The 22780-nt window shown below is 49.4% G+C and overlaps 1 protein-coding gene across 1 annotated transcript; it reads right to left on the minus strand.

Moving 5' to 3' along the window:
- Positions 1–551: 551 nt before the first annotated feature.
- Positions 552–22320, minus strand: LOC141552038 (solute carrier family 22 member 13-like). Its single transcript, XM_074284418.1, has 10 exons — positions 21264–22320; positions 12279–12382; positions 11993–12147; positions 10683–10851; positions 8660–8780; positions 8462–8556; positions 4727–4941; positions 4089–4197; positions 3593–3808; positions 552–2736 (listed from the first exon to the last, which is right to left on the minus strand). The coding sequence occupies exons 1-10, from the start codon at positions 21645–21647 to the stop codon at positions 2646–2648; spliced, it is 1659 nt and encodes a 552-aa protein (XP_074140519.1). The 5' UTR covers positions 21648–22320; the 3' UTR covers positions 552–2645.
- Between the last annotated feature and the right edge of the window lie 460 nt (positions 22321–22780).

Raw genomic sequence — 22780 nt, forward strand, 5'->3', positions numbered from 1 at the left:
CCCTGATTCTAGAGTATTATCTGGAAAACTGCTCCTTTTCTGTATGATAGCATGATGGATTCCTTTTTAACATTTCCTGATAAGGAAAGGGAATAAGCTGATTTTATAGTTCTCATCATTAGTAATACAATGATCTAATACAATTGATGGAAAAAGCTATCCACCTCCAGAGAAAGAACTGAAGGCGTTTCCTTGCAGATTAGAGCATATATATATATATATATATATATATATATATATATATATATATATATATATATATATATATATATATATATATATATTTTTTTTTTTTTTTAAATATACATCTTTCTTGATTTCTTTTATGTTTTGTTCACATGACTCATATGGGAATATGTGTTGCCTAGTTGTACATGTATAACATGTCTAATTAAGGAGAAAGGAGAGAAGGGAAGGAGAGAATTTGAACCTAAAATCTCAAACAAGGAATATAACTGGGTTGAAATAAAATATGAGATTTGCTTTAAAGAAAAAACACTAGAAATAAGAAAACAAAATCTCTTTCTAAGAACTCCACACAGACTCATTGATAAATGCAGGAAAGATTTATTTTACATTCTTGCAAGAATGGATACCTAGGTTGTAGACACCTTTGAAACTCCAAAGTACAAGATTACATTTCCTATCCTGATTCCCCATTAATTGGGTATTACAAATGTTATGAGACCTGAATCTCTGCCCCTTATTAAGTACCCAGTTCCTGCCCCCAAGGAGCTTACATTCTAGAAGAGGGAAAATAACTGGAGGATTAGGGGTAAAGAACAAGATTCTTTTCAAATCTCAGGCCCTGATAATAAAACCCAGTCCCTGCCTCCAAGGAGCGTACATTCTTTTGGGGGAACATAACCTTCACCCTCGATTATTCTTTGACGTCTTGTGGGTTTCAATTTTCTAATTTAAGTTTCATTTCTCCAATTTAATTTTCATAGCTGTGGAAACCAAATAAACGTCCATCCATTTGTCACACTGAATATGCCAAAATCCCTAACAAGAAGATCCTAAAGTAAAACACCACCATATTAGGCATTTTGAAGAAGAAAGCCAGAATAAAAGAAAAGAAAAAGAAAAAAAAAGAAATTGAAAAATAGCACACTTCAGTCTGTATCCTAAAGATCCTGTAAATCTTAAGAAGTAGCTAGCCCCGTGTCCTAGCTTCAAAAATTGCCCTCCCTTCTGGCTGGTGCATTGAATCAGGTCAGAAGTCTTCGTTCCTCTCCTGGGAATGGAGTGGGAAATAATACAAATTTCTGGTTCAACAAACTTTTATCAAGGAGCTTTGTGTGTCAGGCATCGTGTGAAGAAATAGCGACAGACAAGAGTACACATAAGTTCCTGCCTTCAAGGAGTTTCCATTATTGGAATGTTCTAAGAGTAAGAGAGAGAATGGATCTCCCGGGGGCAGCTTGGTGGTGCAGTGTACAGCACCAGCCCTGAAGTCAAAAACTTAACACTTCCTAGCTGTGGGACCCTGGGCAAGTCACTTAACCCCAATTGCCTCAGCAAGAAAAAAAAGAAAAAAAAGAATGGATCTCTCCAGGCTATCTAAATAAATATTTCCCAGCATACAGCTCTAGTCCCCTTCAGTTTCTTTGACATGACTTTTCAGATCAAGGATGCCTTTGACTATAAAGATGATGTAGACCTGACCCGGTGACCCTAATATTATTGGGCTGTCTTCTGCTTCAAGCAGAGAGCTCGGGTTCAAATCGTTCATTTTTTTTTACTGTGTGATCTTAAGCGGTTCTTCTCTTTGGTCTGCAGTTTTCTCTTCGCTAAAATTAGTGGCTTAAATTGGGTGATATCAAAGGTCCCTTTTACTTTGTATGTTCTGTGCTTGGTGAGTCTATGATGGGTGTTTTTAAAAAACATTTTTTATTTTAAGGAAGTCCTTCCCTCCCCACCCCCATCCTGTAAGCATAGTAGGTGTAGATGTAAGGTATCCATGTGCAAAGAAAAGAAAAAAAAAAATAGAAAAATAGCCCGCTCCAGTCTGCATTCAGTCAACATCAGTTCTTTCTCTGGAGGCTGATAACGTGCTTCATCATTGGTCCTTTGGGATTGTCCGGGATCATGGTCCCGCCAGTCCCAAGCAGACTCAAGGCTTCGGGTAATAGTAAATTCAATTCAAAATGTAAGCACTTACTATATTCATGGTGTGGTGTTGAACCCTGAGGTATAAACCTCGAGAAGGTCCTGTTTTTATCGGGGGGTAGGGGGGAGACTAACACAGAAGCAGGACCCAAAGTTCCGGGGAGATCGGAAAAGGCTGCGTTGAGTCCTGAACTGAGCCGTGCCTGGAAGGAAGTGGGGGCTCTGAGAAAAGGTGAGAAGCAAGTGCATTCCAGGCACGGAGGAAGGCCAAGGGAGGGGAGGTGTAGGTGAAGGGTCCGGGGAGGGAGCAGCCAGGATGAATTCCTAAGGGAGCATGGGATTTCTGCTCCTGGATGTGAGGGAAGAGAAGGCCGGGAGCCCTTGGCTGTAGATGCTGCAGAAGAAGGGCTGGAAAGGGCTGCTCTTTCACTGAGAAAGTGGTAGCCGCTTCCCATTTGGAGCAAGAGAAGCCCAAACGTCCCTACAGAGGGAAGAGAGGGCACGTCGGCCTGCCAGTGGAGCTCCACGGCTCCTCAGAAGTAGGTGGTATTGGGAGGGCCCACAGCACCGTTCTCCTGGGCTGTCACTTCTTTCTCAGAAGAATCAGGCTCTGGATTCTGAGGCCTGGGGAAAGTCAAGCCAACAAGTGGGTTAAGTACCTACCACATGCCAGGCACTGTGCTAAGCACTGGGCACACAGATAGACAAAAACAGTCTCTGCCCTCACAGACTTCCCAGCAGCAAGAAGACATGGAGACCCCAGGGCCATTAGGAGGATCTTGGACCTGGGCTCTGGAAGGACCTGATGATGTCGGGGAAGTGCCAACTTTAGGCAGGAGGGTGAGGGAATCGTGGGAAAAAAGTCACCTTCTGGACAGAGAAGCTTCCCCTCATTCTCTCCTCCAGACTGTGTCTGCACACACACACACACACACACACACACACACACACACACACACACACACACACACACACACAGTTCCTTCATTTTGTTACTTTCCTCCTCACTCCCTTCCAGGGGCTTCTTCACCCAGATAGAGCAGTGGCTCCCTAGGTCCCCTGCCATTCTCTCAATACATCTTCTCCGAGTCGAAAATATTCTTGTGACCTCAAGTGTACTGAGGTACCGATAACTAAAAGGGGGGCTCCCCTTGAAACTTGATTCCCAAGGTTACATTTTAACTATTGTGGTGTTGGAAAAAACCTACAATGGGCCACGGAGACTTTCCCAGCAATCTAACACTCACCCTTGGGGTGTTATTGGGCAGGTGTTGGCTGCAGGACTTGCTCTTTGGGGGCACTGACCTGGGATAGGGCACTCATTCCAGATGGGTCCATGGCTCCAGGACCCAAGGGAAAACTCACTCTAGATGAGTCTATGGCTACAGGACTCACTTTAGATGGGTCCATGGCTCCAGAACCCAGGGGAAGACTTACTCTGGATGGGGCTGTGGCTCCAGGACTCAGGGGGAGGACTCACCCTTTTGGCGGTGTTGACTCCATGTCATTTATACTGTCCTTTAGGGTCTTTCCTTTAGTTTCAGGAAGCATGACAGAGAGGATCCCAACCAGGACTGGTAGAGAGCCATAGATGGCCATGGGGATGGAGGGATGGTAGTCCCCCAGGAGGCTCACCAGGGGCGTGAGGATGCCCGCGATCCGGGAGAAGATGGCCACCAGCCCCATTCCCGTCTGCCTAAAGAGGAAGGCACAGAGCATTGGCTGCCATGGCACCCCAGGGGAAGCAGCAGGGGAGAGCAACCACAGCCTGGCTGGGCTCTGGGGGTAGCCTGGGACACCGCATTCACAAATGTCCCTTGCCTTTAAGGACACACATCCCTTTTTGGACACTTAATGGTTGTGACCTAGCAGGTCACTGCCGCTCTCTGAGACTCAGTTTTGTCCCCTGCCCCATGGGGATGCTAACGGCCCCTACCCTGTAAGGCTGCCACTGGGGCTCCGGGCTCTGGAATTACCTGATGATGGTGGGGAAGAGCTCTGCTGAATACACGTAGGAGATGGTGAAGCCCGCAGACGTGGCAAACTTCCCCACCACGGCCAGCACCGTGGTGATGGTGGGATAATCTGGGATACAGGGAGAAGAGACAGTCAGTGCTGATGAAGGCCCAGTATGGGGGAGGGGGCAGGGATGGGCTTGGCCCATTCCCCAGGAGGAAAGAGGCTGTCCCTCAAAGACTCCCGGCTTTTCCCTCCCCATCTCCATCCACGGCTCTCCCTCTGTTGGGCAGGTATCCTACAACTGCTCACTCCCAAACTCAGCAGCTGCTCCAGGATCCGAGTCCCATCCAAGAATCTGGGGCCAAAGGGTGTCTCTCTCTGCAGAATATCTGCTTTCAAAGCCGGATCCCAAGAGAATGACCCATTAATGGTGGAATTTTAGGCACCAAGACAGGCTGGAGGAAGCTTGGCCTCCAGAGAACAAACTCCTCCAGCTCTAGGGAGTGCTCAGCCTTTTCTCCGAGTGTCACCGAGAGTCGGCTTTTTCTTATTTCAGCCACGGCCACCCTGGGGGACAATGGGTCCCTTCCCCAGAAGTTCTGTGGGCCAACCTCATAAAAGCCAGCCCTCCCAAAGGCTCCCGACCACTTCATACTTGAGGGGATGAAGATGATGATGAGGCACATGAGACCCCCTGTGATCAGGGTCCCCATCAGGCTAATCCTCCTGCCAAACTTTTGCATCATGAAGGTGCTGGACATGCGCGCGGGCACCTCCACGACCCCGAAGATCAGCTGGGTCAGATAGATGTCCAGGCCGAAGCCTCCCACGTTGAGGCTCAGGCCGTAGTAGCCAAGGCTGTCCACAAACCTGTCAACAAGAAAGTCTCAGTTACGGCCAGGCCCGACCTTTCCCTTTTTACCATAGAGCAAGTGGCCTCTGGCGTCCTGAGGGCAGGAACCCAACACGCTACTCCCCCCACCACAGGCATCCTCCCTCTGGTTCCAGAGACCCCGACGGCATAATTCCAGGGCAGGCATGCTGCACACCTGGACTCTCCCCCCTCCTCCTTTCTTGGACCAACCCCTCCTGGGGTGAGTGCCCAGATCCTGGCCCAACGTCTGGCCTCCAGGGACAGGATGATTGCTTGACAGTGGCTAGGAAGTATTCATTCCATTACCCAAACATTTACCAGACACTTGCTTTCTGCAGGCCCTGAGCTTAACAGTGAGATAGCCCCAACATTGCACATTCCTTCAATACAGAATGATACATTGTATCTACTTTGTATATAGTAATTAACATGTCTTTTCCCTCTTAACAGTGGGACAATCCCAGCTCTTTGTGCATTTCACACACAGAGATCCTTCAATACAGAATGATACATTGTTTCTACTTTGTATACAGTAATTAACATGGTTTTCCTCTCATTAACAATGGGACAATCCCAGCTTTTGGTGCTTTTCCACACACAGAGATACAAAATGATACACTATATCTACTTTATATACAGTAATTAACATGCTTTTTTCCTTCTTAACAGTGGGACAGTCCCAAGACTCAAAGCATTTCAGCACAGAGATCCAGCAATACAAAGTGATATATTGCATCTAATTTGTGCACAGTAATTAACATGCTTTCTCTTTCATTAGACTGGGAGTTCCTTGAGGTCAGGAACTTTGTTTCCCAGGAGCGCCTGGCACATGGTAGATGCCCGATGAGACACTAGGAGGTACCACAGTTCAGAGAGCTCTGAATCTGGAGGCAGGAAGCCCTTAGACACTTATGAGTAACTAGTAAGTGACTTAACTTCTTCCTGCCTCAGTTTCCTCAACTGTAAAAAAGGGTTACTAATAGCACTTCAGTAGCAAGGTTGTTGGGAAGATCAAATGAGATCATGTTTGTAAAAAGCACTTAGCAGGTGCCTGGCATACAGTAGGTACTTAATAAATGCTTCTCCTTCTTCTTTCCCCTTCCTTAATAAATGTTTCTTGTCTGGCAATGAAAGTCAGCACATTGTGGTGGATAAGGGACTAGATCTGGAATCAAATATTAAATCCTACCTCAGACAGGTACTGCTAGGATCGGTTGTGTGGAATCTGAATAAGCTGTTTATCCTCCCTGAGCCTTAGTTTACTCATTTATCAAATGGGCACAATAATAGCAGCTACCTCAATAAGATAATACAGAGTTCTAAAGTCTTAGAATAGCCTAAAGTTTTAATAACTTCCAAAGTCTAACTGCTATAAACTTAGCAAAATGTCATTCGAAGTTATAATTATTTAAATGTTTTCTCTTATTTCAAATGATAAAATTTTAATTCTAACAAGATGGGGGCCCCCTGCTAATGCATCAGGTGTGTGGCAGTTTGGAGATTGTGTACCTTCAGACAGGCAGAGAACGGCCTCTTGTTTGTTCCCCTGACCCATATCCATTACCTTTTTTCTTGGGGAAGAGAGGAGGGCACAGGGTTAGTGTCAAAGCCGCCACTACCCAGTGAAAACTTGTTCTTCAGATGATGTTAGGATAGGCTAGGATTACTCACTGTCCTTCCTGGGCTGGAAAATGTCAATAGGACCCAAGAGAGAGCACTAGGGAAACTGAATGTGGATCAAAACCCAGTGTTTTCACCTTTTTTTGTTTGTTTGCTTTTTCTTTCTCGTGTTTTTTTTCCCCCTTTGGTCTGATTTTTCTTGCACAACATAAATTTGGAAGCAGTTTAAAAGGATTACATATGTTTAACCTGTATCAGATTGCATGCTGTCTTGGGAAGAGGTTAAGTAAAGGGGGAGGGAGGAAAATTTGGGACCCAAAGTCTTTCAAAACTGAATATTGAAAACCATCTTTATGTGTATCTGGAAAAACACTATTGAAAAAAAAAAAACCCAGCCCCCTGCCCTCCAAAACAAACAAACAAAAGCCCAAATGCTGTCCTTTCAGAACAGAGCAAGTTGCTCAAGAAAGTGTTTCATAAACTTCTAAAATTGCCTGGACTGTGGAATGGTGCAAGGTAGGGGCGAGGCTGGCCTTTCATAAGAACATAGCAATATTTTAAAATATCGTTCATTTCCCTTTCAAATATGGGTTTTTGAAGTTTGTAGCATTTGTATTTCTGAAGGGGTCAAAGCTTCAGACTGCACCCAGGCTTTGGGGACGGCGCGTGTGTATAAGGCGGGACCGTTGTCCAGGAGAGCACTAGAAGAACGGCGACTGATATTAAGAACAGGGGGCCCCGTTCCGATGTTTCCTTGTGATGGGGAGAGCCATCTGCACCCAGAAAGAGACGGTGGGCACTGAGTGAGGAGCGCGACATCGTATTTTCCCCTTTTTTGTTGTTTTTTGTTTTCTCTCTCATTCCTCCCCACCCTTTTGAGCTGATTTTCCTTGTGCAGCGTGATAAATGTGGAAATATGACTAGAAGAATTGCACAAGTTTAACCTATATTGGATTGCTTGCTGTCTCAGGGAGGGAGTGAGGGAAAGGGAGGGAGAAAAAAAATTTGGAACACAAGGTTCTGCCAGGGTGAATGCTGAAAACTATCACTGCATGTAATTTGAAAATAAAACGCTTAAAAAGAACAGGGGGCCATTCACACTGAGGAGGCCCCCAGCCCAGGCCCATGAAGGGGAGGAGGTGGGAAAGGAGGCGTTCCAGCATCCCCGGGCCTGGCTCCTGGCCCTCCAGCCTGCACTCGGGGTTTCTTCTTCCTCTCCCAGAAGCCTCACTGCAGCGCTAGAATTCACCCAGTACGAGTACCGTCTGCTCCAGCCTCCAATGGCAAACTCCCTTTGCTAAGAGTGCTCAGGCCGGCTCCCTGCTCTCTAGGCTACCCTTGGAACTTCTAGGGTGGTCCTAGCTAGGGACTTTTGTATCCTTCAACCCTTTCAGCTTCTTCCCCAACTCCATACTTGTATCTATATTCCCGGAAAGTACTTCAGACTGCGAAAAAGCCCAGAGATGATAGATGGCGTGGCATAGGAGGGCACACCGGTCTGACTGGGATGTAGGCTGTGCCCAGGGACAAGGCTGAAGGGGTAGGGAGGGTCCAGGGCATTTCCTGTGGCTGCTGTCCTCTCAGGAGCTAGCCCCTGAGGAGCCAGAAGCATTTTATTATGGGAGCAATAGTGAGCCACTGAAGATGATTGAGTAGGGGAGTGACACGGATGGTTTTGTATTTTAGGAATATTATTTTGTCAGCTTGTGGTGGATGGCCGGAAGCAGGGAGACCACAGGGCATCCTCCACTGAGGTGACCCAAGACACCCTTCCTCCTCTGCAAAGGGAGGAAGCGCTGATGAGAATTGGCCTAATAGAGAAGGAGAACAGGCAGACAAGTGTCTGCTCGAGCCTGGCGGGAAAAACCACTGGGATAAACGGGCCCATCGACTCACCAGACACAGAAGAGGATGAGCGTCACCTTCCGGAGCTGAGGGTGCCGGAACAAGTCCAGAGCGTTTCCCTTGGGTGCCGTCTTCTCCGGAGTTAGCTGCAGGAAAGAAGGAGTCAGTCAGCTCCGGCCTGCTGTTGGCACAGAAGCGCTAAGCCCACAGCCCCTAACGGAAGCCCGGAAGCCCTTGCTCCGCAATAACCTGGCCAAGAGTCTCGGGAGACACACTGCGTTTATTTATCGAGGCTGCTTTCTGGACCAGCTCCTTGGCTTCCTCCACTCTCCCCTGAGTCAGGAGCCACCTGGCAGATTCCGGAAGCACCCTGCAGACGAGAAGGAAGAGCGGGGAATTCTCAGGGATTGGCCCATCGTCCTGCCCCTACAGTCCCATCACTGTGCACAAGGCCGGTAAAGGTGGGCACTCTGTGGGGCAGGTCTGCCAGAGCACGGGCTCCCTCTTGCTTTCTGGCCACCAGCTGCTCCCTGGCTGGGCCACCGAGTGAGGGGCAATGGAAGGGAAGGGGCACGAAGGAGGGAGAGAAAGGGCTTTGGAGAAGTAACACTGGAGGAGAATGGTAGTCAGGGCTAAGCTGCAGACTCCGTCTGTGGCCTTGGGCTTTGCCTTATCCCTCTGGGCTTCCCAAGAAGGGGAATGGCTGCTCTCATTCCCCGGGAGGCCCAGAAGGAGCCACGCCAAAAGCTCTTTTGAGCTCCAGGAGCCCGGGACAAGCTCAGCACGAGTGTAAGCTCCTTGCAGGCAGCCATGGGCTCACTTCTGTCTGTCTCCACAGTGCCTGGGACACCACAAGTGCTTAATAAATGCTTGTTGAATTATTACTGATTTCCCTGGCCAGTGACTGTGAGCACAGCCCTAGACAGAAGTCGCCTCCCATTCTTCCTGACCCCATTAGGGGCTTTCTTCGTAAGTTCCTGGGAGGAAACTGAGGCACACAGAGGGAAGAGATATAGCTAGTGTTTGAGGATCTGGACTCGGGGCCTCCTGACTCCAAATCTGGCACCATCCAGCAGCTATTTTGTATTAACTGTGAAGAGGACGTTTCCCCAATGGAATGAAAGAGCTTTGTTTGTTTTTTTTGGAGAAAAGAGATCTCCTCAGGGCCCAGTGCAGGGCTTGGGACTTAAGTAATAGGCGTTTAATAAATTTGTGCCATTGACTTGCAAACCTGAAAGTACTAGATCCTAGGAAGCTGTCGTTGTTTCAAGGCTTCCTCATCTTCCCTCTCCTCTCCCTCCTTCCTGCTCTTCCCTCTTCCCCTCCTCGGCCCCCTCTTTCCCTTCTCCTGTTATCTTCTCTTGCCCCTCCTTCTTCCCCTCCTCCTCTCCCACTCCACCTTTCCCTTTTCTCCTCCTCCCCTTTTTTCTCCTTCAGGTGTTTCTTCTTCTTTTTAGGTCTCCTTCTCTCTCCTCCTTGAGACCCTCTCTTCTACCCATCCCATAGAGACAGGGCTCTAGGCCCTGAACTAAGCTAACCCTGCAGGCTGTCACCTCCTCTGGCCCCTGCTCCAGGATGACATTGCCCCCAGACTTGCCTCCCATAGCCTGGGAGTCTAAAGGTCTGAGCCCCGGCTCCCGCCCTGGACCACACATTCTCCTGAACTGGCCCAAACTCGCTCTTCATGCTCATCTTGCCTTTCCTTGTCCTGCGAGTCCCCGGTGACAGGGACCGTGCTTTCTTCCCACAAGCAGCTTCTTCAATCACCAAAGTCCGGGCACATCAAAGAATGACTGAAGGATCACTGACCCCAGCCGCAGCCGGCAAGGTGGCCGGTGACTGAACATTCACTTCAGATTTCACTTCTGTCTTTTCTGTTCAGTCACATAGACCCTTTGTGAGCCCACTTGGGGGTTTCTGGGCAGAGATACTGGAGTGGGTGGCCATTTCCTTCTCCAGCTTATTTTTACAGAGGAGGAAACTGAGGCACACAAGGTTCAATGACTTGCTCAGGGTCACACAGCAAGTGTCCAACGTCAGATTTAAACTCAGAAAGATGAGTCCCTATCCCCTGTGGCGCCCTCTAGCTGCTCCTGACTGTGTATACTTGAGTCTAAAGATTTGAGTGTAGGTTAATAAGGAAGAGGAGAAAAGGGGTAAGGGGGATCACTGGGGCAGGGGAGTGAGAAGGGCAGAGGAGCTGGAGCCGAGATGGGGCCCCCTCCAGTGGGGGAAGGGGGGTCCTGGGGCCACTTGTCCCACCGTTACTCACCACCAATAGAAGAACAGCAGTAAGATGGGGGAGGTGCCCACAATCTGGAACAGCCTCCAGTTGCGAATTCCATAGGCCAGGCCGGCCAAGGCGATCTGCCCCAACGAGAAGCAACACTGGGAGAGGACCACGGCCAGCGTCCGCTTGGAAGCACTGACCCACTCTGTGGCTGGGGAGGAGAGAGAGAGAGGGGTGAATGTGCAGGTGGAAATGGGTGGGAGAGACCCACAACAGCCTCCTGCTGGGGGGGGGGGCAGCACTAGGGGGACATAGAGCTCCCTTTCACCTTTTCCCTTATGGTCTTCAAAGACTGGGACTTGGCTAGACACTGCTTGTCCACAGCCGGCTGCCTCAGACCTCCCTCTCGTGGGGAGGAACTCTTGTCTTTTATTTCCAATGCTCAGCACCGGGCCAGGCGTATAATAAGCACTTAATAAATGCTTGTGGACTGACTGAAATTACCTTTCATTTTCATTGTATGTCTGTACACACATATTAAACTCGTGTGTATACACACATTTGCATAGATATGCATATATATCTTATAACACACGCCTATATCTTATGGGACTACAATTATTTGCTTGTTGTCCATACTAATGGAATGGATGCTCCTTGAGGACCGGTATGGTTGTTTGTATCCCTAATGACACCAGTAAGTGTGACTGAGTCTTGGGAAGGAGGCAGAACAGATATATTTTCTTCATTTTACAGATAAACAAATTGAGGTTTCATGACTCTCAGGGGCACACCGCTAGAATAGAGTCAGGACAAGAATAAAAGTTTCCTGAGTCCTGTTCCTGCATGCTTGACCTGCCAGGTCACTTGCCTATGTCATGGGGTATAACAGAAAAAAACCCGACAGACTGGAGAGCTTCCCGAAGAAAGTAGCTATCAGAGGGTACGTATGTCTGAGGGTCCTTCCCTGGCTTCATTGCCGGGCAAAAGATGAATGATATTCCGTTAATCTGTACTGTTACCACTAGTATAACTTATTGAAGCTTTTGGTTTCTTTGCTGATCACTAGGGTTTTCTATGTTAGACATCACATGGAGCATTTTCTTTCCTCTTTGCTTCTGCTGACCTTTCAATTTCCCTAGAATTAGTACTAATCACTAGTATTCTACATCTATGTCAAATAAAAGATGGATAACCCATCTGGTTGAATACCCTCCCTCCTTAAATGCTTATAATAGCTTCGGAGATTTGAATGTTCAGGGAGGAGCCCTCAGTTCATCCACAGGGATCCCCAGACGATGGGTCCTTTTGGTCAGTTCTCAGAGATGTTGGGGACCTGTGTAGACACTCACTCAAGGTGACATTGCTGATGGCATAGCCAGCCACCGCAGAGGCCACGGCGAACCGGAGAGCCATGTAGAAGTAGAAGTCAGGGACAAAGGCCGTCCCGATGCCGAACACAGCATGGAGGACCAACAAGATGAGGATGGTGGGCCTGCGGCCAATCCTGTGGAGACAACAGAAACGGGGGCAGGGGAGACTCCAGCGTGAGGGAGGATCTGACTCCAGCCCTCCTAAAGGAGATGCCAGGGGAGATGGCAGATAGCTTACAGAGGAGAGAGCAAGGGGGGTTCTTACCTGTCACAGAGAGGGCCGAAGATCATTGCCCCAATCAGAAGTCCAGCCATGTACACAGACTGGGAGGTCTCTTTTTCATACTCGCGGTCACAGACCAGGTCAAACTGAAGGGAGCAATGGAGATAGCTGTGAGAACTTGCCAGGTCCTGGGCTGGCAGATGAGGTGAGGAGCCTGCAGAGGTGCTCACCCTCACTTTGTGCTGCCTTTCCCCTGACCTAATGGCTAAACTCTCCTTGCCATCTGCAAGTCGTGTGAAGGGAACGAATGAGGAGAAGGGAGAGTCCCTGGGGCTACATCTTGGCAAATCATCTTATAAAAATCAGATGGCTTTTGTCTTTCTATCAAATCTTCTCATTCACCTTCCAGCAAAGATACCCCTTGTACTAAAGAATAAAAAATAAAGTGTGTATGTATGGGGGGGGGCAACCTGGCAATATTTGCAGTGTCTCCCAACTCTACCAAAAAAAAAAAAAGCCAAGGGGTAAATGTTGTCATCCCTTCTTAAATACCAAGCTCAGTGATTATGATCACAGAACGTTCAGTTTTGGCTTGTTTTATTGTTTTTTCAATTGACATCATTTTAAGCCATTGTCTGTATAATTTTCTTGGCTCTGTAGAATTCATTTTACAACAATTCATAGACTCAGAAAGAAACATTTGTTAAATATCTACTAGGTGCTAGCACTGCATTCAATATTGAACAAATATTATTTTATTCGAGCTTCACAACAACCCCGAGAGGTACCCACGTATCCTCTGATGGTCACTTTCTCCAGGAGGTCAGTCTGTAGGGTTTTTTCCTGTTATACCTCAAATATAATTTATTTCTATGACATAGGCAAGTGATCTGGTAGGATAAAAATGTCAAGCATACAGGAACGGGGCTCAGGAAACATTGCCATTTTACAACAGAGGGAACTGAGGCACAGAAGTGAAGTGACTTACCAGGGTCACACAGCTACTAAGTGTCTGAAGTTAGATTCTGGACCCAATGCTCTATCCACTGGGCTACTTGGCTGCCTTAGAATTAAAAGGGACCTCGATCACGGGTGCAACCCTTAGCTGTTACAGATGAGGAAATTGAGTTGAGGTTAGAAATCCTGCTTTCAGCTTCAAGAAAGAAGATACGGTTGTGGACTCCCTTCAGGTCCCCCAAAGGAAACAGACAACTTGAGGAAGAAGCCAACATGAGAGAAGCTGCCGCCTGGATCGTGTCCGTATCCTCAGCTCGCTACACTAAACGCTTTTGGGGAACTTCCCCTTTGGGTGAGATTTGGGACTCTCTTTAAGTGTAACCTAATTCCCAATGGGAGAGTTCACTCACTCATTATTGTCTGGGATATATTCTTCTACGTATATTTCTTAGAAAACATATATATATATATATATATATATATATATATATATATATATATATATAAAAATTTTTTTTAGTTTTGTTGTCAACTTGAATAAATGAGTTTATTTACTATGTGTTTATTGTGGAACTGGCATTTGGTGGAAAGGAAACCTAGTTTGGGGCATCTAGTTTGGGATAGTGATCAGGAATGCAGGTTGAATTTAAAAATTATTTCCCTGGGGCAGCTAGGTGGCGCAGTGGAGAGAGCACCGGCCCTGAAGTCAGGAGGACCTGAGTTCAAATCTGGCCTCAGACACTTAACACTTCCTAGTTGTGGGACCCTGGGCAAGTCACTTAACCTCAATGTCCTCAGCAAAAAAAAAACAACACACACACACATATATATATATATATATATATATATATATATATATATATATATATATATATATATATATATATATATATATGTATATTTCCCTTAGACTAATAATACTTAAAGGTGCAGACAGCTAGAATTCTAGCTCAGAACCTTCTCTCTCTGAGGAGAGCAGAGTGACCAGCTTCTGTGCTCACCCCCTGGCAGGAATGAGACTCCCCTGGAGAAGGGTGGGGCAGGAGTCTCTAGAGCTGTTTATTCTTGCCTCTGTGAGCTATATCTGGGCAGCTGCATATGTTATATCCACATAACCTACACAAGCAACACAAGACAGTACAATCTCTCTTCCCCGTTTACATTTAGTTTTAGGAATCATCCATATCGAGCCATGGAGATAACTTTTTTCAGAATGCAAAAGCTTGGTTCATTCATCCTCTTTGGGTCTCATTTTCTCCTCTATAAAATCAGGACACTGGAATCAATGACCTCTAAATATCCTTCTGGTTCTCGACTTACAATCCCATGACACTGTCCAAGGAATCTTGGGAAATCATTTAAGCTCTCTGTGCCTCAGTTTCCTCCTCTGGAAAATGAGGTTAGCCTTGATGGTCTCATAGATCCATAATTTCTTTTTTGTTACTCTTCCTTTTATTTGTTTATTTATTTATTTTTTAAAATATCCTTTGCTTTATGAGTCATATTGGGAGAGAAAAATCAGAGCAAAAGGGAAAACCATGGGAGAGAAAAAAGAAGTGAGAACAGGATATGTCGATTTACATTCAGTCTCCTTAAGAGATCCATGGTTTTCTAAGGGTACTAGAATGGGGAGGCTTGGAGCAGGAATAATCTGGACTTTGGGACCTGGCAGAGCTGAGCTGTCTCACTGCTTGGTCCCGTGGCTACCAACTTTGTGTTAAGCGGCTGTTTTCTCCAACAGTATCTGCTTTCCTCCGGATCAGACTTTATCAGCTCCTTTCTGCCTTTGTTAAGATAAGTAATAAGCATCTTATCTCTCCGGCTGAAAGTAAATGTCAAGGTGCAGAGGGAAAACCTCTCCTCAAAGCTATATTTAGCTTTAGAGCTCATCTGGTAGTAAACACGCATTTATTAAGTGTCTACTGTGTGCCAAATACTGTGTTAAAACATTGGGGGATAAAAAAAAAAAAAAAAAAAAGCAAAAGACATTTCCTGTCTTGAAGGAGTTTCCATTTAATGGGAAGACAACATGCAAAGAACTATATAAAAATAAGATATAGACAGGACAGATTGGAAATAATCGACAGAGGCGAGGGGGGCCAGAAAGGTATTTCGTAGACCCCTGGCCATATGTAGCCACAACATTCCTGAGAATAATCCAAACCAGATTAAAATTGACAGAGATAAATAAGTACAAATGCAACAAAACACAAGGACGTGTGGTTTTCAAGTCAACCCGTGGCCCCGAGGGTTCCTTCTACATGACTTAGTGGCCCTGGCTTCCAGTTGCTAAGGCAGAATTGGAACTTAAGATCTTCCGATACCAAACGGGGAGTTCTCTTCATGGCAATGGTCCCGCCATCAGCTAACCTGGTCCCTAAACAAGACCCTCAGAATGAGCATTTACAGCTCCAGATCAGAGAACTGTTTAAGGAGGAAAAATCAGTTCCAACAGGGAGAAACAATCATCTGGAAGTTTTGTGGACAAGTGAGCAGAAACTGAGGAGAGGCGGGAGGGTGTAGTCCATTGGAAAGAGGAAAGAAGGAAAGAAACTTAAGCACCTACTATGTGCTGTACAAAGACTGTCTCTTCTGAGCTTCACAACACCGCCCGAGATGTGTGTTTTCATGATTTGACACACATTAAAAGCTGAGTTGACGGAGGCAGGCAGTGTTACCTGCCCAGGTGTGAGTATCCAAGGCGGGATTTCCAGGCAGGTCTTCCTGCTTCCAGGGCCATGCTCTCTAGTTGCATGGGACTGGGAGGGAGTCAGAGCGCCTGGCTTCAGATCCTGGCTGGCCCTTAGGAGGGGGTCAGATTAGATTCCCATCAAAGTACTTTCAGGCAAATATTATGTCGCAAACTGGGCGTAGACCTACATCTTACATCCCACTCTGAAATAAGGTCAAAATGGGTATGTGATTTCAGCATACAGGGCGATATGTAACCAAATCAGGAGAGCAAGGGATCATCCACCTCTCAGATCTTTGGAGAAGGGAGAAATTAATGGCCAAAGATCTGGAGAACATTATGAAGTCCAAAACAGACAACTTCGATTACATTAAATTTAAAAAGTTTTTACACAAACAAAATCAGCACAGCCAAAATTAGAAGGGAAGCCGAAAGCTAGAAAAAATTTTCTTACAGCCAGTGTTTCTGATAGAGGTCTCTTCTAAATATATGAAGAACTGAGTCAAATTTATATATATACAAATTTATATAAATACAAGTCATTCATAATTGATAAATGGTCAAAAGATAGGAACAGGCAATTTTCAGATGAAGAAATTAAAGCTGTCTATATAGTCATATGAAAAAATGCTCTAAATCACTATTGATTAGAGAAATGGAAATTAAGACAACTCTGAGACACCACCTCACACTTCTCAGATTGGCTAAGTTGACAGGAAAAGATGATAAATGTTGGAGGGGATGTGGGAAAACTGGGACACTGATACATTATTGGTGGAGTTGTGAAGTGATCCAACCATTCTGGAGAGCAATTGGAATTACTGTCTCCAATAGGGTTATCAGACGGTGTCTACTCTTTCATCTAGCAGTGTTTCTACTGGGCTTGTTCCTAAAGAGATCATAAAGGAGGGAAATGTTTATAGCAGCCCTTTTTGTGGTGGCAAAGAATTGGATCAACACAGTATTTTCACCATTTTTTCCCCTTCTTTTTTTAATTTCTCATGGTTTTTCCCATGTGTGTAGTGGGGATGCTGTACTTTGATCCTTGCTATACCTTCTCAGTACACATATACATATATATATATATAATTTTACAAATGCTGTTTGATTATTAATTGGTTGAGTGATATTGGGGAGATGTTAACTGATTAAGTGAAGCTGAGGAGTTCACTGGTGGGGGTTCATAAATCATAGGAAATACTCTCCTAGAATGTCAAGGTTATTCCCAGAATGCTGATAGAAGTAGTAGCCACTCTATGAGACAAGAGAGGTAGCCCGGAGCCTGCACTATTATATTCATTTTTAAAAATCTGGACTTAATATGCTAGAGGCAGAAGACATAGATTCAACTCTCATCATCTTAGGGACCGTGGACAAGGCATTCGATCTCGTTCGGCCCTGGTTTTCCCATCTGCAAAATGAGGGGGCTGGGCCAGCTGGTCTCCGAAGCTCCTTCCAGCCCTAAATAGATCTTATTCATTTCTAATTCAAATGTATTTTCAAGCAGCTTTTCTGACACACAACCTTGCTTGGCACAGCAAGTAGGAATCACTCAGACATCCTTGGGATCCGTGGCCCCCCAGCTTAGCTCTGCCAACTCTTGGACTGGAACTCTGGGGTTCTATTTCTGCTTGATTTCTCCTTTTCCTGCTGGCCTAAACTGAGCTTTTCTGGCACGTCTTTTGTCTTCAGAATAAGCCCTCCCTCGGTCCCCTTGCCTGGCCCACTTTAGGTGGCTCATTAGCTGCACCCCCCTTCTTCTCGTCTCTCCTGGTTCTGGACTCTCACTGACCTCTTCTCCATTTCTGTGGGAGGACCCTCATCTCTCCTTCCCTGGGATCTCACGCTGGGGTACTTCTCTCTTTTGATCTCTTCTCCCTAGGCCTTGTGGTCACCTGTTCACACATCAGTACCCACGGGCCCCGTTACTGACAGGGAGCATGACGCCCCGGCCTTTGGAATACCCAAGAAGTCATCTAGTCCCAATGGCTTTGCCACAGAGCTCCTGGAAGTAGATCAAAGCCACAGAGAGTTAATGGAAAATATATGTTAGAGACATTAAAAACTAGACCAAAGAGATCCTCTCGTCGTAGTCAGCCCTTGGCCAAAAAGCCTAATCAGTAGGATGTGTCTGAGAGGCCCTTGACCACGCCAAGAAACCGCTCTACCGTGTTTACCCATGCTGGGGGGAGGGGAGTGCAACCGGGACAACCCAAGCTTTATCCCCTGGGGGAAGGAATCAGCACCCAGACCCCGAACCTGGAGAAACTGGGAAAGGAATCAGAGGGAGGATGGGCTGGTCAATAGTGCCGAATGTTGTGGGCAGGAAGGAAGAGGGTTGAGAAAAGAGAGGCCACTGGATCTGTCTGTTAAGAAATCACCGGTAACTTTTCAGAGCAGTTTCATTGAGTGAGGAGGTCTACCTCTAGACGGCCGGGGTTTGAACAGCGAATGTGAAATGAGGAAAAGGTGGCAATGAGTAAACTTTTGTGATGAGTTTGAGAAAGGGAGGGAAAGATAAAGGATGACCTAGGTTGAGGGGATAGTCGGATCAAGTGCAAGCTCCTGAGGATGATGGAAGAGCAATTATAGGCAACAGGGAACAAGGGGAAAAACAGGGGAGACTGAAGATGAAAAATGGCGAGATCACTGCTGAGGCAGGTTGGCTCAAGACTGCCCCATGGGTGACCACCTCTTGGGTATGTTATAAGAGGATCCCTTTCATGGGCTCCTTGGTAGCCCTCAGATTTTGCTGCCATTCTGTGGGTGGGGAGACACAGGGAAGGCAAGGAAAGCGTGGGAGAAATCAACTCATACGGCTGAAGCAGAGGAAAGGATGTGTGTGTCTTCCATCTCTTACCCAACACATCCCAGAGATGGCGGCCATTCTCCAGATCAGCCTCGAGTCTCCCCTCTCCTTCCCCTTCCACGTCCATCCCGCTGCTGCCTCTGGTCACCCAGCAATCCCTGGGGCCGGCCTGTGCCCCCTCTCATCTGCTCCTGAGTCTCTTCCCTGCATGTCCCCTCTCCGCCCCATCCTCCCCCCATCTGCCAGGCAGCATTCCCAAAGTCTGCTTAAGGAAGTTCTGTGGGAATTTGGGTCTCAGGTTTTTTTTTTTGGGGGGGGGAGGTGTTAATATTTTAGTTTTGGTTGAGTTCTGAGTTGTCTCCCTCCCTCCCTCCTAATCCCACCGGACCCAGAGGTCTATGTGAAACCCCATGCCATGTCTCAGGGCTCGCTCCGGAGGCCGACGCGGGGCCGATTTCAACATTCACACGCCTCAGAAAGGCTCGGTTTGTGAAGGGACCCGACCTCAGCCGCCCCTCGCGGCTCCCAGTCCAGCCAGGATCATCTCCTGACTCCTCCGGCGGTCAAAGCCCTCCACATTCTGCTCCCGGGCCTTCTCGGCCAAAGCGGCTCCATCTTTTGCTGCCATGAGCTTTGCTTTCTTGCCTTTCTGTGAAGCAGGGAGAGGAGAGCATTCTGGGGCGACGTCATCACCCTTTAATGACCATGTGTGCACGTAGTAGGTGCTTAATGTTTACCAAACTGATTTCCCTATCAGAATTCTACAGCAGCGCCCCTGACGCATCTGCCCTCCTGCCCTTCCTGCCTCCTCAGTATCCGGGATGCCGTCAGCCATAATTAATTGACTGGAACATAGCAAGTGTAAAATCCCGGTCTTCTGGGGCCAAGCAGGCCCAAACTGGGGTCCCTGGCGGGCAGCTCCAAGGACCATTCTCATCCCCACAGTGGGGGCTGGGGCTGGTGGGGGTCTCAGAGGCTGTCTAGGTAACCCCTTCAATTTCCAGATTAAGAAGAGGCCCCAGAAAATAGCGTGACCAATCCAAGGTCACATGGGCGGCCAGTGGCAGGGCTGGGATTTGGAGCCAGGCCCTCTGAGCATGCTCCAAGGGAGGCTTTTCTAGCTCCAGTACTGCAGGGCCGCTCCCCGGTGCATCAGGGCTTGGGCTGGGGCTCCTCTGCCTCAGGAACACTCTCCGTTAATCAGTGGAAATGACTGTGCCAAGTGCTCATCGATCCCCACAGCAATCCTGCAGGGCACATGCTGCCCTTCTCCCTACTTCACAGCCCAGGAAACTCAGCAGCGGAGGGTCACCCACTTTACATGTGCAGGCTTTCTTTGCTGACCGTGCCCTGCGCCAGCCGGCCGCCACGGGACACGCGGAGGGGAGCCGGGGCCTGGAGGGCCGGGAGCTGCAGCCAGCCTTCCAGCAGCTCAGGGAAGGGACAGTCACAGTCCTCGGGCCTGTCCCTCTCCTCCACAATGTGGGGCCTGGGAGTCAGCCAAGAATGGCCGCCCGTGACCAGTCGGTGCCGGCTCCTCCTGCTAAGCCATCGCCCCCGTGGCCCTGCTCTCTGCACGGGATGGACTCCCTGCAGCTCCTTCCCACCCTAAATCCAGGCTGAGGATTAGCTGGCCCCGGGGACACCCCCAGGTGAGGCTGCCTTGTTGGCTCAGCTGCTGGCCATGACCCCAGAATTCAGGCCACACAAACGGGAAACCCTGGGTGCCCTAACCTCAGCCTGCCCCAAGGAGAAGGAAAGGGTCCCCCAGGCCCCACCCCCACCCCCACCTCCCAGCCACGCACAGTAAAGGCCGGGGACAGACTGAAAGGGGGGACAGACGTCCCACCAACGTCGGACGGACCTATGGACCTTGGTGAATGGTTAATCTGGGAATGCATTCCACCCCCCCAGGACCCCTCCGCGGCAGCGCTCGGCGGCCCGCGCCAAGCACGGGACCCGAGAGAGCTGGGGGCACGGGCGTGGGGCGGGGTACACGCGCAGAGGGCAGCATCACCCCGGGCGGGGGGGGGGATGATTAAAGAGGCGCTGTTCCAGGTCTCTAACGAACCCCTCAAGTCGAGTCTCTAGGCCTGTGGGCGTGCAGACGAGAGTTCTCCTTCTAAGGGGACCCATCAAGCCCGGGAGGACACAGGCTCCGGGACAGCGGCGACCGAGGGCAGAAAGGGGGGCAGGGAGAGGCAGTGCTCCAACTAGGGCTGAGCAGGGAACACAGGGAAGGGCCGGGGGGAGAGGGAAGATCCTGGGCCTTGCCCTCAACTGACCGGACCCCAGCCCAAGGCTCTGAGTTTCCAGACCCCCCGCGGCTCCCTCCCCCTAAGGAAGGGCCCGAGGGGCCAGTGCAGATGCCCCGTAGGGCGTTCCTCAGTGACTCCGGGTGAGCCCTCCGACCCAAACTATCCCACGGGAAGGAGCTCTGCCCGTCTGCTGTGAGCGACCCCTGGAATCATGCATTTAGAGCCCCTCGGTGACCCTCCCCCCAGAGGAAAGCCCGGGCAGTAAAGGCAGGGCCGGCAGACGGACAGACGGACGGACGCGGGGCTCCCACCTCATTCTCCAGCGACAGCGGGCGCTTCTCCGGGTACTCCCAGCCCCCTTGGCAAGGCTGGGTGTCATTGAGGCCGTAGCGGTAGATGTCCTCGAGGCTCCAGCCTTCGGGGGGCGGCGCGTACGTGAGGCAGGACTCCCAGTCCCCGGCCTCGGTCCGAGGCACGCTGAGATTCAGCCTCTCCTCGGCGGTCAGGTTGGGCCCGTAGTTCTGGACCCAGTGAGGAGGGGAGCAGTGGTGGGGCTCGTCCAGCACCATGAAGACCTGCGCAAACATGTAGTAGGCCGACAGGAAGTTGGGGATGGAGAGCAGCACGAGCAGCCGGATCTGGAAGGGCCCGAAGCCCCCGATCTCCGCCAGGACCTGGGCAAAGTCGGCAGCCATGGTCTCTGTGTTCCGGGCCGCGCCGCTGCACCAGATGCTCTGGGGCCCGGTCCGGGGACGGCCGGTCACACTGGCAGCCGCGACTGCATTTAATGTTTAATCTGGCCTGCGTGGAGCCTTATCAGCACCCACTTGTAAAACCGGTGGCCTCAGTGGACCTCGGCCAGGGATGGGAACCGAGCGGCGGGGGAGGCAGAGAGGAGGCCGAGGGGCTCGAGCCAGCAGGGGAGAAGCGACTCCAGGGTCCCAGCCTGGGAGGGAGGGGCGGGGGGGACCCAGACCCTTCAGTCCCAGAGGCAGCCCCAGTCCTCCTGGTGGGGCCCGAACTTGCTGCCCGAAAGCAGCCAAGCTCCTGGAGAGCCCGGGAGCAGGTGAAGGCTCACGAAGCGACTGAAGCCGGCAGACTCCGGAGCTGCTACTTTAGACTCTGGCCTTCGCCTCCCAGGAAGTCGGTCCCTGTCTGATCTCACCCACCTCCCGAACACAAGTGGCTGTTTATAATCTCATTATCTGGAAAGCAAACTCCGCTGGCTGTCCAGGTCACAGAGCCCTCGGGCCTAATCCCGAGACAGGTGCTCCTGGACGCCGACACTTCCAGCCCTTCTCCGTGCCTGAAGCACTAGCGCCTCCCCGGGCCAAAGGGAAGGAGACAGAGACTCGTTTCATAGAGACTGTCCGGCCCGGGACAAGGCTCCCGAGATGCGTGGCCTGGGCGCGGGAGGGCCCTCGGAGGACAGTGAGCCAATCACAGCGCGGCCGTTCCAGCAGAGGGTGCCACGTGGTGAGGGAGCTGACGGCCCAAGTCTCAGCTTTGTTTCCTCAGGTCTGAGACGCTCTGGACGCCCACCTGCCTTACGGGCAGCAGTGCCGGGATCCTGCCCTGAGAGCGGGAAGGAAGCCAGGCCCAGACGGGTGCGGCCCCCGGCCAAAGCCACGCAGGGAGCCAAAGGACCCGGGCCCTCCGCCCCCCGATGCAGCCCCGCTCACGGCAGAGCAAGAGAACTCTGGTTAAAACCTCTGGCTGGGGCCGCTGGGCAGCGCAGGGGATAGAGTCAGGAGGGCCTCAGACACCTAACACTTCCTGGCTGTGTGACCCTGGGCAAGTCACTTAACCCCAATCACCTCAGGAAAAA

The sequence above is a fragment of the Sminthopsis crassicaudata genome, chromosome 1, assembly GCF_048593235.1.
Source record: "Sminthopsis crassicaudata isolate SCR6 chromosome 1, ASM4859323v1, whole genome shotgun sequence".
Lineage (NCBI taxonomy): Eukaryota > Metazoa > Chordata > Mammalia > Dasyuromorphia > Dasyuridae > Sminthopsis > Sminthopsis crassicaudata.